Raw genomic sequence first — 15564 nt, 5'->3', positions numbered from 1 at the left:
TGGGATTACAGGCATGCAGCACCACACCCAGTCTCAATTTCTTGATCTTCTTTCTCTTTGAAAAAGATCTTTCTCCCTTCTTGCTTTTATTTTGCTCTATATTTATATTTTGAGTTTTCCTATAGGAGAAACCATGTACTCATTGAACTTGTGCATCTGATGTATTCACTTAACATTATGGTCTCAAGGTATATGTACGATTTCCCCTGCCTATGACTTGTTTGTCTTTCTTTATGACGAAGTAGCACTCCATTATGTGTAAACTTCCAAAATGGCAACTTCTTCAGGCAGGAGTTCATGGCCCCCGTATACAGTGGGCTATGCAGAGCTGTGATGAGACACTGGGAGCTTAGCATGTGAGGTGTCTTGGGTGCCAGGTCTTCTGAAACTATGCTTATGTGTGTAAATGCAGCCAGTTTATGCCTATGGGTGTTCATAGCAGTCGTCTTGTCCCATAGCAATGCACATTCTCCCTGCCTCTTTTCTCAAGGGGGCGTCCACCGCCTGGAGTCTGTTGAAGAATATAATGAGCTGATGGTGCGCAATGGGGACCCTCGAGCCAGGATGCTGGAGGTTTCCCGAGATGGCCGGAAGCACTCCCTTCCTCAACTTCTGGACTCTTCTGGGACAGGACAGGTCAGTCCTGGGCTGTGGCGCCTCTTTCAGCTTCCAGGCACAGTTGGTTGGTTATGGACAGAACGGCACTCTTCCAGCCCCTGGGTTTCTGGGCTTTTCTCTCTACCCACCACTGATTCAATTACCAACAAGGCTTATGTGTTAGAAACATCCATCCATGTGGACTAAGAGTAGTTAGATATGAAGAGATGGGAGAACTATGAAGTCTACCCAGACAGACTAGGGAAATCATAAGCCTACTTACTAATTGAAAAAGTAGGGGAAAATAAATCTCCTGTTGGATCCTAACATAATCTTGATCCCCTTCCTGCTGTGCATTTTGGAACTGAGAGTTGCTTTCCACTGCCAGGAAACAATGGCGTCTCACAGTCTGTGGTGAACCACCGTCACTTATTTAGTGGGAGCATCATGTGTCAGCATCACAGCTATGTGGCGGGCATGCACAGCTAAGCCTGTGCCAGGCCTGGGTCCTACCTGTTACACAGTGACAGGTCAGTGGCTTAGTATCCCAAAGCCTGTTCCTCTCAGCATTGGTTCTTCCTTAATCATGTTGTCCCCAAGCCCCTAAAAACCTCAACCAAGTTGAGGCAGTTTCCGATTCTAGATAACTCACAGGGTTCCTTGAGCTCTCGTACTACCAGCCAAAAGGCTAATGCCATTGGCTAAGGCCTTTGGCATTTGTCCCCAGTCCTACAATCAAACAATTGGAGAAGAAGTGTGTGGTATTGGTGATACCTGCTTGGAGACTCATAGATGGCAGAGTTCTGACAGGCTTGTGTCAGGTTACCTGGGTTGGGCCCTTAACTTGGCATGTTGTAATGATTTTGCAAATGAAACAACTAAATCTCAAGGAAGTTAAATATTTTACTCAAGGTGGTATGCTAGAAAAATGCATGAATATGGTGCATTTTGCATCAGGATCAAATATTTATCCTGCTTCTATTGCTTTTACCTGACCAGAAGGGGAAACAAACCAAAAAAAAAAAAAAAAAAAAACCTGTGTTTCAGAGGCAACTACTGATCAAACAGGGTTGAGTGTTGAATTCACCCAAAGATAGCTTAAGGAGGACGAGGCACCAAGAAAAAGCAGAGAAAGAACGATATGAGGTCTGTTAAAAGTCACCCAGACCCACAGCTAGAAACAGACGCATCTGTTGCTGGCTCCGAATCATCCATTTAGACACACAGAGACAGGGGAAGACCAAAAAGGGGTAGGAGAGCCACGCTGTCAGGCTGTTTTAGTGAGTGTGAGAGATGAGAGGGTTTACTGCCATCATGGCCGAAGACGGAGTGTTGACGTGATGATTTTTCAGCTGACCCGCAGAGGAAACCTGCCCATGTTTATGGCCCAGAAACATCTGTTCCTAATGAGGCTTCCAGGAATCGGGAAGTTCATGCCTAGTATAGTGTGTTTTAGGAAAGACGATTTCCCCCCTTCAATTTGTCCTATTTCTATCTTATGTACTTGCCTTTTGTTTTTCCTCTGGAATTCACCTTTCTTCTGTTCTCTTTCCCTCCACTAAAAGCCACTGCTTAGAATCAAGTAGCCAGTAATACTTTCCACACAGACAGGAGAGTTTTGCACCAAGTAGCTGTGTGTCTACGGAGTGTAGTGGGAGTAGCTAGTGAGGTTGATGAATGCAAGGGTTTTTTTTTTAACATTCTTTTAAATTTTTTTTAAATCTTATTTATTTTTATTTATTTATTTGATACAGAGTTTCTCTATGCAGCTAAGACTGCCTATCTCAGCCTCCCCAGTGATGTGATTACAGGTGCATGCCACCATGCCCCATTTCGGTAGCCAGCATGGAGCACCTGGGACAGGACCAGCATGGCATGCGGTATTGGGGATCGAACCCAGGTCCTTGCACTTGCAAGGCCAGTGCTTAGACCACTGAGCTGTCTCCCTAGCCCATGAGTGCAGTTTTAAGAGTAATCCATCTCAGTTTAAGTCAGTTTAAACATGGCTACCATGTTGGACAGTATGTCTCGAAAGTCAGTAGGACCTCTGAAACTCAGACCTGTGAAGCATGCAGGCCTCTGGTCCCAGTGGTTCCTAAAGAGGAGGCTGAGTAAGATAGAGCTAAAGATTAGTGACCAGAGAAAGAGTTCCCGAATGAGGTCGCATGTGAACCTCTGTATTTGAGAGCTGGAAACCATGGGTTGGGTCTGACATCTCTGCAGTGGTTTCAGTAAAATGGTAATAACCATGCCAAGTCCACATCATTTATTTAATGAAACCAAGTCTGGGAGGCCCACATAACTGGCAGAAATACTGTAAAACTGCACAGTATAATTGTTCTAAGCTGCCAGGAATACAAAAATGTCATTGGGGGACAACATCTCATCTCTACATTTGAATGTCACAGACATGAATTAAAGGTAAAAACCATTTTGCCATGTGTGTTTCCTCACGTTAAGCATGGAAAAAATTTTGACTTGTGCTAGAACATCTGCATCATTTAAGGTGTTATTCTAAGAAGAATAACAAGGAGCTAGATTGTAGGAGTGCATTAGCAATAGGCTCTTGTTTACGTTATAAATAGTGCACCCTGTGAACACACGGGAATATCTTGCATGAGAGAAATGAAAAAGGAGTTGAGATTTGCACTGTTCTGTGCCAGGAAGAGAAAGTGTGGCTTATGGGAAAGTATTTTATTTTCCAAATGTGAGGGATTAGAGCTGAAGCGGCTGTCATCTCTCGGTGGGATGTTTTATGTGGAATAATAGTTTTCTGGCTTTGTGGTTGCATTTTACAAGAAACAAGGGCTTGCTGAGTTGTTAAATAAATAAAATGAAGCTTTAAATGTTGAGGTACTTTGTGACTGTGATTGTGAACTTAGGATGGGGCAGGGAGTGGTCCCAGTTTCCAAAGAGAGCCCAGCCACACAGTGGTCAGCCCGTATCTTGGAGATCTCTTGGTTTCTGGTTCCCACCTTCATTCCAGCAGCAGGGTCTGCCTACTGTAGGCAGGGAAAGAGCAACACAAGTGCTTTGTGGTCTCCAAACAGTTCGTTATGGGGGGAAGCATGGCCGTGTATTGCAGTAGGGACTCTTCCTCTGATAGTATTGGTAGTAAACTTTGTTTAAACCACTAGACCAGAGATGAGTCAAAGAGAAATCACTGTGTAACATAAAAGACAACTGAGATTTCCAAAGTCTGAGCAGTTCTATATGCCAGAGCCCACAGCAAGAGAAGTGAGAACATCTCTCACCTCACCATGTGCTGGCGTTTAGGAATACCACATCGTGAAGAAGTCCACCCGCTCCCTGAGCACGACTCATGTGGAATCTCCTTGGAGACTCATCCGGCCATCTGTTATCTCCATCATTGGGTTGTACAAAGAAAAAGGCAAGGTGAGCTCTTTTCTGCAGACTCTTTTCTTTTTTTTTTTTTTTTTTTTGTGGTACCAGGGATCGAACTCAGGACCCTGAGCTTGCCAGGCAAGAGCTTATTCCACTGAGCTATCTACCCGGCTGCAGACTCTTCTCTTTTTTTTTTTTTTCTCTTTTCTTAATGGATAATATTTTTCCAGTTTTGACTTTTTAGTAGTACATGTTTCTCATACATATTGCTTATATTTTGATGGGGAGTTAATCCACGTGCAGGGTACATCTCAGTTTTTTGTTTTTGTTTTTGTTTTTTTAATCCCTTCTCTTCCCCTAGCAGTACCAGGGATTGAACTCAGGACCTTGCACTTGCCAGGCAGGCATCTCACTTTATCTCTTAATCCCCTTCCTTTATTACTTTTATTTTGCTCTTTTTACATGGTCAATTTTTTAAGTTTTATCTTCAGTGTTTGTACATGAAATAAAAAGCAACAGCTGTGGAGAGGGATAGAGTAAGTGATATACGTGTGGATTTCCTGCAGGCCTCAAAACGTGAGAAAGTCGTACTCTTCCTGCCCTCAAACTGTAAGGCAGCACTGGCCCCTGGCTGCTGGGGTGCTGGAACTGAGGGTGCAAGGGTGGAATGAATAACTCCGACCTTTGTGTTGTTGTTTCTGGGAACTGAACTCCTGACTTCCAACTTTTACCTCCATTGAAAGAAGCTCAGAAAGTAGCTTCAGGGGGTGTACCCCATTATTCTTTTGAGTAAATTTCATAGCAGTACCATTGTCATAAAATAAATGACAGGAGTAACTTGATATACAAATATCAAAATATACACATTGAAACTACCCTCATCCCTCACTATCTGACAGTTCAACTTTCACGGACTCAGTGTTTTGTGGGTTTTCAAGACATTTTTTTTTCCATAATTTTATTGAGAAACAAATAGCAATGAAATCAAGAAATATTAATCTCAATTATTTATTGCAGTTTTTGCTATGTTATGGGATGTTATGCTAGTATACAGTATTGCATATGTGTTTGTATAATTATGGTATGTATAATTATGATTTGTGCCTAAAATTTTTTAAAATACATTTAAATGTTAATTCTAACGTTAAAAGAATATTAAATCAAAATAAAATATACTGTTTACAGTATGTATCTCTTTATGTACAGATGAATACATACTATACCATACAGTATATGTATGTTATTAAAATTACGTGGGTTTATGGGTTTGCAATGTTTTTGGAAATTACATCAACGTGACCCTGAAAAAAAAAAAAATGACGTAGGCTTACAAGTTTAGAAAATGGTTAAGAACATTAGAATTGTTTTTAATGTGTGTGTAAACATATTTTTTAGTAAATATAGCATTGCTACTTCGCTGATTTTCACTTACCGCAGGAGTGTCTGGACCGTAACCTCTGCGAGAAGTGAGGGACTGCTGTATACAAAATGGGAAGACTAAAGTTTAAAAAGAAAAGAAATATGGTACCTGAATAGCGTAAAATGACTCTCAAGAGTTAGTTGATCCACATGAAATTGCTGTCCTTAGAGGACAAAACTTGCCACATGTCAGTGTACTACATAGCTAATGTAATACAAATAGATCTGAGGAGGGAGCTGGGGAAGTGAATGCTAGCTTGAATTTGTAGCTTACCTTCAAGACTGATTCAGAGTGACCCTGAAGTTAAGTACTGTAGTGGTAAGGATGCCTTCACTGAGATCATGCAAATCCCAACCTTACTCCCATCTGCTTTGAATGTAGGGTCTTGGCTTTAGCATTGCTGGAGGTCGAGACTGCATTCGAGGCCAGATGGGGATTTTTGTGAAGACTATTTTCCCAAATGGGTCAGCCGCAGAGGACGGAAGACTTAAAGAAGGTAGGAGAACACCTCTGGGTGATCTTCCCTAAGTCCAAGATTTGACTCCACGAGAATCTCCCCCACTGACAGGATGGGACACGAGCAAAGGCTGTGGGCCTGAGAGCTCTCCAGCACAGGCCTGCTTCCAACACCTCCTCATCGTAGTTTTGGACATTGACCCAAGCTAAGCTTCACATTCCTTGGTTGTAGCTCAGAATATCAGTGCCTGGAGGAGTTGTTGTGAGGCTTAAGTGAGATGATCTGTGCAGAGTGGCTTTGTATTTTCACAGAAGACATGAGTGTTCATCTTGTCTGATTAGTCCTTGATTGTGTTCCTTACCTGGAACATCCCTGAGAGCTTTTCCCTCTGTTCTCAGCTCTGGCTGTGTGGAAGGACGGTACTGGCCGTGACATTTCACTCTTAGCCATTTCAATCTCCACGTCATCTACCATCTTGCCATATGTAAATATCTAGACAATTCCTTCCAACTGTGAATAAAACAAATACTGAGATACCAAGTTACAGCTGGCAAATAAAAATTGTAAATGTTCAAATACACCTTATACTTTAAGTGCTATAAATATTTATGAAGCATTTTCATATGCTTAAATTACTCACTGTAGTAAAACTAGTGAATAGGCATTTGGAGTGGTCATTTCACAAAGAAATTGATACTCAGAAGGGTTTAGTGACTATAAATTCATCCCACTCTTAACAAGTAGCAGCACTGAAATTCACACCCAGTGCTGTGCTGCCATGGTCAGCCCCTCTCCCACCCGACTCCTGTGCCTCATTTAAAAACAAGCTGAGCTGGGTGTGGTGTCATGAGGCGGGAGGATCTCTGCAAGTTCAAGACAACCTGACGTGCATAGGGAGACCCTGTCTCAAAAAGATAGAAAAAGAAAAAAAAAAAAAAAAAGGCACAAGCTTCCCAGAGACTTGAAAGTCATTCTTTCTTCTTTAATGTATCACGATGTTTGGGAGATAAAATTTGAATAGGCCACCGTTTCCTTTATGGACAGACATAATAGCTGTTTTTAATAGAAAGAGACTCTCTGCATGTGTATATTTACATATCTATATACTTGTTAGGAAATATTTGCTTAGATTAAGTCTATATAAAGCAAAATAATGAACAAGTTTTGAAAGATTTTAAATACCATTCACCACAGCATAAATCCTGATTTTTCCACTCCCTAGTCAAGCACCTTCTGTGTTTAGTAATTAAGTCAAAATACATATTTGTGATTATCTTTAAAAGCGCTGTGATGATTCAGCTCCCTTGACCCAAACTGCAGGGGCTGTTGAGTTACACTGGTTAACTCTTCAAAAGTAAATTGACAAAGAGCAAATCGGAGTCCCATTTTCTTTAGGCAGAGCAACCACAGAAGCCTGTGTGCTCCCAGGACAGAGCGGCTTCGTGCTGGGGCAGAACATTCCTCGCTCTGGCATGCAGGAAGGGTTGACCCCAGGTGGTATTTGTGTCCTGCTGCAGACCAATGTGTAAAATTCTAGCAGAGCATTTTCATAATGGAAGTGCCGTGTGTTCACTTGATTGAAATTCACCCTGCGAGGTTGGTAAGATGGAGCCAAACAGAGGGAAGACAAAAATCAATAATTAGGAAGAGTGTATAGCACTTGATTTCTCCTAAATACCGTCTCTTCATATGTGAGAAATGTAAGTCATTAAAATGGATTTTCAACTGGTGAGTGATGCACCTTAAAAAAAAAAAAAAAAAAAAAAACTCGCATAAAATTTAAGAGTACACGCAAGCATGGTTATGTTTCTGTCTTTTTCCCTGTGAACACAAACCCAGAACATTGTTGAGTTGTTGGTTCTGCCAGCTAATTTTCAAACAGAGATTATTTCCCGTATTTTACAACTTCAATGTTGCCTTAAAGGAGACACCCAATGCATATGTGGGGCACCCCTGCCTTTTAATAACTGCTCCCCAGGATTCCTCTGATCAGATGCTCTATGTGCTCCAGGGATTGGCTGCCTGCGAGAGGTGAAAATGTGTGTTCTTACTCTGGCTTGCACTTTGTGCATGTAGGACGTCTCTTTCCCTAAGCGCAAAGCTCCTCTGTTCTCTCTGGGGCATCTTTGTAGTATTTGTGATGATGTGCTATTCCAAAACAAAGCAGCCTGAGTTACAAGAGTGCAAAACAGAAATGGCTTTCTTACAAGTCACCAGAATGTTATGGTCTTTTATTTTTCCCAGCGACACTCTCGACAGCTTGAAGAGTGAGCTGACTATGTCCAGTGAGGGCTGAGGATGATGGGCTAGCTGAGGTGGGGCAGAGGCCAACGAGCGTGCGCCTCACGGCTTGCCGTCACCCTAGACAGTGTGCCATTACCCGACAGTAATCTCTGAGACAGAAGCACACCGTCCTCACGATGGGCAACCTGGCCCCACATCAGTAAGACCAGACCTCTGGACGGTATCAGAGGTGGGGCTTAATAATACCCCAGCGAGATTTTTTTTCACTTTGTCATTGAAACTATTTTCTATACACCATTTTGGTTCTCTGGAAATCTGGTCTTTTTACACATATAGCTATGGCTTCTCAGAGGTTTTATGAGTTTGTGCTTCGTTGCCAGTGGTTTTAAATTTTTAAACAATGACTATGAGGAAGGACTTGGAACGTGGTATTTGTAGTTCAGTCCCTCAACACAGGACATCTCCTGTTGCACTTGTCAATGGTTAAAGAATAAGATCTTAATGTTTCCCCTAGTTGCTTTAATTAATGGTTAAAATCTAGGATTATTGCAAAATAACGTGCACTTTAATTAATTGTCCCATTTTTGTGACATTGCTGGGAGCTAGGCCTATGAAAGTGAATTAGAACGATAAAAGTCACTTTATGGAGTAGTAAATCAGGGACCATATGGTATCTTATTCCAGTACTAACCAAGCGATTGGCTTCCAGTAAATTAAAGCTTAATGTTAATGTAATTCTCACATTTGGTCACCAGGGGATGAAATCCTAGATGTAAATGGAATACCCATAAAAGGCTTGACGTTTCAAGAAGCCATTCATACCTTCAAGGTAACAGCATTCTTATTGATCTCCCCAACCCTCTTGGTGTTTCTTCCTTTGTTTCCTTCCAGGGCGGGTCTGCTGCGATCTTTCCCACTGAGTACGGATACTTAGTCCACTTTCCCTTTTGTTTCACAGCAAATCCGGAGTGGGCTGTTTGTGCTCACAGTTCGCACCAAGCTACTGAGCCCCAGCCTCACGCCCTGCTCGACCCCCACACACATGAGCAGATCAAGCTCTCCAAACTTCAACACCAGTGGGGGGACCTCATGCGACGAAAGCAGCTCTTCCTCTGTGGGACGGAAGGCCCCGGGACCCAAGGACAGAATCGTCATGGAGGTCACGCTCAACAAAGGTGACCCAAGCTCTTCCTCGCTCCTTCCATTGCATTCTTTTGGATATCAATTTGGAATCTGTTTTTGGGTTAACTTCCACTTATTTTTTCTTAGAATCGTTCCTTTGGAACCTTCCACTGTCAACAACAGATAGTGCTCTGTAAAGAGGCAGGAGAATCAAAAGTACAGGTTTTAAGGGGCTGGCCAAATAGCTCAGCAGATTAAAGCGCCTGCAAGCAGGCTCAGGGGCCAGGGGTTCGATTCCCAGGCCTGCCGTGCTGGCCCTGCCCCTGGGGCACACTGAGATGGCAATTGAGACTGGGCATGGTAGCGCCTGCCTGTAATCCCAGCTCTTGGGAGGCTGGAAACAGGAAAATCTCTGCAAGTCCAATCTACGCAGTGAGGCCCTGAACACCCTGTAGACCCTGTCCTAAATACAAAAAATATATACAGGTTTTAGTCATTTTACAAAAGTGAGGAAAAGTTACTGGCAGCACAAGGGCCCGCAAATTCTCCTAACCTGAGTTGTTGTGTGGTCTAGACTCATGTTTGTGTTTTTATTTTTTAATTATTGAGTAGCTTAATTCTAGGACATAGACCAAATTGTAAAGAATACAGGTAAGAATATGATAATACTAAAAGCTAGAAGTCTTGGGTGGTCATCTTCATTTTTCCTCCCTACCCACTGGGAGAATATGATCAACAAATAACCAAGAACTAAGTTACCAAAAAGAAAAGTCAAAAAAGCCTAAAAGTTTATGTACCCAGAATGAAAACATTCCTCATATTCTGCACATTTCCACCAACACATTTGATGAAGCCTCTTTAGACTAAGCAGAAAGTAAATCACTGAATAATTTTCAGCCCACACTTAGCCCTGGCGAAGCCGTGGACTCATTTCATTATCAGAATATGGCTGTGTTGAGAAACAAAAGCCGAAATCCATTCCGAGTCTGGACCAAAACTAACTGGTTATCAATGTGAAGATGAATATGGTTTTAGATCAGTTCTAGTTCTCTTGTGGTTTCTGTGTGATTTTCGCTGTTCTCTTTGCACCTTGCCTCCCGCAGAGCCAAGGGTTGGACTGGGCATTGGTGCCTGCTGCCTGGCTTTGGAGAACAGTCCTCCTGGCATCTACATCCACAGCCTCGCGCCTGGGTCAGTGGCCAAGATGGAGAGCAACCTGAGGTTGGTTGGGCCACCCTGTAAGGGGGTCTGGTAGCTTCTTGACTATGTGAGCACGCACACGTATATTAGCTCTGTTACGTGCTTTTATGGGATTCTGCATCCTTCAGTCATTTTCAGTGACAGCCAAGATTACAGGTATTAGCATTGTCAAAGGCAAAATGCTCATGTAAATAAAATTTGGTTGAATCAGAGAACTCTGGGTGTTGGCATCTCTACCTGTTTGGTTTTATTTGGACTCAGAAGTGCAGTTTTATAATTTTGACAAAATATACTATACAGAGGGGCTTGCGGGTTAGCTCAGTTGCTTAAAGTGCCTGCTTGGGCAAACTCAGTCAGGCGCAGAGGACTGCAGTTTGATCCCCAGCTCCACAAGCTGCACCAGACCCATCATTAAGGCAGCTTGAGCTAGCCAAGAAAAAAAAAAAAAAAAATCCACACAGATACCAATTATCTTACTATAGTCTCTCACTTTAATATGAAAGAAAAGGGGGGAAAAAAACTTATACAAAATTCCTATGAGGTAGTGGAACTGTTCATACAGTCTAGAATCACTGCTCGCAGCTTTCTTATGCAGTGCCGTCTCCTGACCTTCTCCATTGCTTTCGTGCTGTTTGAGTAGGGATGTCTCAGTGCCTCTCTCTGAAATCCCAGCAGCGCATCTGATTTCCCAGCGTAGGTCGCTGCGTCACAGCACGAGTGTTGCTTAGAGAAGGGCCCTCTAGGTATCCTTCTCTACGGTGTGGCAGTAGGCCGGTGCCCACCTAGACCTAATAGGAATGTGCCCCACCGCTCAAAGCCCTGCGCAAACAGTATCACCTTTCCCTCACAAGCATCTAAATCCTTCAGCAGTTGAAAAATTGCTCAAATGGCATTCGCTGAGGTTGCCATGTGCTAGCCCTGTTAATAGATTACATTACAGTCTTAGTTAATCATCAGAATGAATTTCCATATGAAAAAAAACCTTAACAAATCATCCAAAAGTACATTAAAGAAAATATACTTTTAGAACCCAAGGAAAAAAGGCTTTTAATGATATCCCAAGATGATGTTTCTTTCTTGAATGGTTCCATATGTTTGGAGCCTGCCAAATGAACATTCTTCAAACCCCATGTAAAGAGGCTTTGTTCTCTCCTCTGAGTTCTCTCCCTATAATTTCAAGGCAGAGTGGGCAACTTGTCCCCAGTTTCTCATTTGTTCAAATGTGAAACATTTTTACAAATTCTTGGGTAACCTTTGAGCTTTCAAATATTTCCTCTTTAAATTATATTATAATAATCATTTCAAGATGGTAGGAAGAAGGGCAGAACTGATGATGGTCGAGGGCTGTCACACGACCATCAAGTCAGATAGACTTGAATTAGTTCAATAGTGTGTGGCATGCAGGTGACCTGTGTGAGCCTGTGGGCCCAGCTACTTAATGGGGACATGGTTATTCCTGTTAGAAATATTATTGAATTGTTTGGTACAGAGGCCTCGCATACAGTATGTGCTCAAGAAATGATAGCCTTCATTGTTGTTCTTACTTACCATTTAATTTATCTTCTACAAGTGTCAGTTGATATAGGTAAAGCACTTTTCCAATTCAAAACCCCCTGTGTTTAGATGAATGTGTTGCTTTTTTACATGTCAGGAAAGGATGTCATGTGCTCCTTGAAAGCATTCACAAAAGACTTCATATTTAAAATCTCCCCTATAAGGGAAGCTTTCTTAGCTTTTAAAAGGCTAGTATACAGTGTCAATTGTGTTGCCCTCCCCAGCCGCGGAGACCAAATCCTAGAAGTGAACTCCATCAACGTCCGCCATGCGGCGCTAAGCAAAGTACACTCCATGCTGAGCAAATGCCCTCCGGGACCCGTTCGCCTGGTCATCGGCCGCCACCCCAACCCCAAGGTGAAGTAGTTCTTCCTGTCCTGCTTTGGGAAGGTGCTGTGGATAGCTGTCCAGCATCAGTGACCCACAGTCGAAGGATGAGAAAGTCACCAGCAGGGGGTGGAACGTCGGCCTATGGCTAATACATAGGGGAAATACATTTTTTATCTCAATTTCTTCACCTTCGTACTCAGAAAAATTTGACAGTGTTATTGGTGACTAAACTTGGGGCTAATGGGAAAGATTCTAACTCACACCCTCAGGCTCAACTATTTTGGAGGCTGAAGCAGAAGAATCTCTTGAGCCCAGGAATTTGACACCAGGCTGGGCAACATAACAAGATCCGGAATCTTAAAAAAAAAAAAAAAAAAGATGTGGGGGGGATCTTATAAAATAAAATTTGGTCTAGTGTAAGATAGGAATTCTAAATTCTGAATAACCCCCTGATGGCTGTTTGCTGATAAGACACTTGAACTCCATGGGTACCTGCATCACAAAAATCTGAGTGTGTTGGGGCTTATGATCTGTATGGCTATTTCAGATAAGAAACTAATTTTATCCACCATCTCTTGTATACATGTTGGAAATACTCTCATCTTTAAGTTTAATACTAAGTAATTTTCAAAGCAAGCTCTGAATTTTTAAGTAAAAAATGAGAATATGACAAGATTGAAATAGTAGAAAAATGAGTTTTTATAATGGTGAGGAAGAAGCGTACTTAAAATTTAATTTGCACTTACATCACACACTTAATTCACTTAACCTAGTGGTTGTCTTTGCATTTCTGTAAGATTTCTACAATGGCAATTTTTAAGGAAAAGTAAAAGTCTTCAGATTTGAGGAGAAAAGTTGTTTTCTTAATATTCATTTATTTGTTGGGCCAAGAATAATTAATTATCTTAGGGCTGGTAAGATCACTCAGTAGACTAAGCCCCTGCTTATGCAAGCACAGGGACCTGGGCTCAATCCCCTGCACCACGTGCCATGCTGGCCCCACACCAGGGCATGCTGAGTCGGCCACTGAGTTCATGCCTGGTGGCGCACGCCTGTAACCCCAGAGCCGGGAAGGCTAAAAACAGGGAATCACTATGAGTTCGAGCTGCATAGTGAACCCCTGTACCAAATACATAAAAAAAGAATAATTATATCATATTACTATTTCGGTTGCTTATTTGCAAATGTTAGTTGGTACACTTGGCTTCTGTCAAGGTTGGGCAAGGAAAACAAATCTCAAACAGCACTGAAAAGTTATTACATTTTTTAATATTGTGGAGGATCCCATTTTTTGTCTGATACATTATAGTTGCAGAACTGCTTTCATTTTTTTGGAGTCAATCACAGGACACTTCTGAAAGTTCATCTTGCATTTTGACCACTATTTTTCCTTACTGTTCTGAGTACTTGATGGAAAAACATTCTTAAATAAGTCTATTCCTAATGTTATAACCAGGTCATACTTAATAAAATTGAACTTTTCCTCTTAACAGTTAAAATGGTCATTAAGACTATCAGCTCTTACCCATGCTTGGCCTGTTGTATTATTTGAATTATATCCCAGATGGTCTTAGGCTGCTGTGCTTGTATGCAACTGGCCAGGGAAGTAACGGGAAGGAAATGTTTAAAGTTGTTTTATCTATTTCTCTCAGAAACGTATTGCACTAAAAATGTTTTAATAAGTATCACTAATATGAAGCCAAGTCCTGCTTTCTCTTTTTTCCTGCCTCCCATTTTTCTCCTTTCCGTTCTGTAGATGTGATGCCTTCCCTTAAAATCTGCTCAGCTTTGCAGCCCCTCTCCTCTCTGTCACCCTTCACACCATCTTGCCTCCTAGCGACAGAAGGGCAGCGCTCTCCCCTCAGGCCCGCACTGGGCTTCTGCCCGGTCCTGCCCCAGCGCTCCCCGCCCCCACCAGCTCACCAGCCGTCCAGTAAGCTGCGGCTGAGCCGATCCCTCCCTCGGCAGCATTAGAGAAAATTAAGTTTTCAGTGGTCTGCGGTCACTGGCCTCGAGGCATGGCTGGCTTCAAAGTCCTTCCCGGCATAACAGGGGTCCCGATTTGCTCTCAGTCCACTTCATCTCAGCCCCAAGCCTCTCTCTGTTGTCAGTGGGATCAGACCTCAGAATGGCATTTCGGCGCAGGGCACAGCCCGCGGGGCGGCTGGTCTGAGACCCTGAACACACAGCTTGATTCGTGTTCTTAGCCACAATCAAGTGGGCTTTGGTAGCAGTGCTGGAAACGTGTCCAGAAAACCTAATTTCAGCATCTGCCTGGATTTCAGAAGTTTCTTCTTAGGTAAACATGGTGTTCTTGGTTGTAACATCATACTGTATTTTTCTCTCGGTCAAGATTCCATTTTCTGTTTAATGTATTTTTTATACCATTTGTCCCAGCATCGCATGCCAGTCCTTCATCCTGATACTCACTGTGTGTGCTTCCTTAGTTTTTGTGTGGTTCCAAGAGCAATACCGCAAGGATTTCTTTTCTTCTGTTTTTCATGATGTCTGGAGCAATGAGTGCCCGGTTGGGATATTCAAACCTTTCAGGTCTAGACAGACAGATTGGGACCTGCTAGGAAAGCAGCTTCTAGCGCACGTTCAGTACAAGGTAATAGGAGTCCTTTTTTTCACCCACTCAGAAAAACAGTTGCAAATATTGAAAGTCTAGTATCAAGAAATACAGAGCACTGTGTCAGCTGGTATTTTTCCTGGCTCTTTTGTACAAAATTCCTCTTTGCTCTGTGGAGGTGTGCATATGTAAATGCGTGTGGCTGTAGGCATGTTGGTGCACAGATTTTATTTCTGGTAAAGCCTACTCTCCGTGAATGCCAGGATATAGCGATGATTTATCTGTTAGGTTAAAGTGTAATGTTGACTTTTTTTTTTTTTTTTGGTGGTACCAGGGATCAAACTCAGGACCTTGTGCTTGCCAGGATAGCATTTATTGCACTGAGCTATCTCCCTGACCCCTAAATTGTAATGTTGAGTCCAGAATAAAAATATTTATTAAGGCCAATCACTATGCTTATCCAAATATTATTTATGCTGAATATTAGTACAAAATTACCATAATAAGTTTAAAATACTAGCATTCGAAAAGAAAATCTGTAAGTTTTCCAGTTATCTTTTGAAATAATACATATTCAGTATATATCAGGCTTTTTTTAAAAAAATTCTTTTCATGAATAATGATAAAGATAACAACTAAAGGGCCAGGGAGATGGCTCAGTGGAATAAGCGCTTCCCTGGCAAGTGCAAGGGCCTGAGTTCAATCCCCGGTTCTGCAAAAAAA

General features: G+C 42.2%; 1 protein-coding gene across 7 annotated transcripts in view; it reads left to right on the top strand.

Annotated features, from left to right (window-relative positions):
* Pdzd2 (PDZ domain containing 2) overlaps window positions 1–15564 on the top strand; it is a 401332-nt gene that overhangs the window by 347641 nt on the left and 38127 nt on the right. For all 7 annotated transcript variants that reach the window (XM_023702360.1, XM_023702362.1, XM_023702361.1 and 4 more), the window contains 7 exons: window positions 491–636; window positions 3874–3993; window positions 5744–5858; window positions 8819–8892; window positions 9022–9238; window positions 10289–10406; window positions 12164–12296. In XM_023702360.1, coding sequence (XP_023558128.1) covers window positions 491–636; window positions 3874–3993; window positions 5744–5858; window positions 8819–8892; window positions 9022–9238; window positions 10289–10406; window positions 12164–12296 — 923 coding nt within the window. The remainder of the gene's footprint in view (window positions 1–490; window positions 637–3873; window positions 3994–5743; window positions 5859–8818; window positions 8893–9021; window positions 9239–10288; window positions 10407–12163; window positions 12297–15564) is intronic.

The sequence above is a fragment of the Octodon degus genome, unplaced genomic scaffold (genome assembly GCF_000260255.1).
Source record: "Octodon degus isolate 3935 unplaced genomic scaffold, OctDeg1.0 scaffold00149, whole genome shotgun sequence".
NCBI lineage: Eukaryota > Metazoa > Chordata > Mammalia > Rodentia > Octodontidae > Octodon > Octodon degus.
The sequence above is the reverse complement of the archived record's forward strand: the minus strand, read 5'-3'. Positions and strand labels throughout refer to the sequence as shown.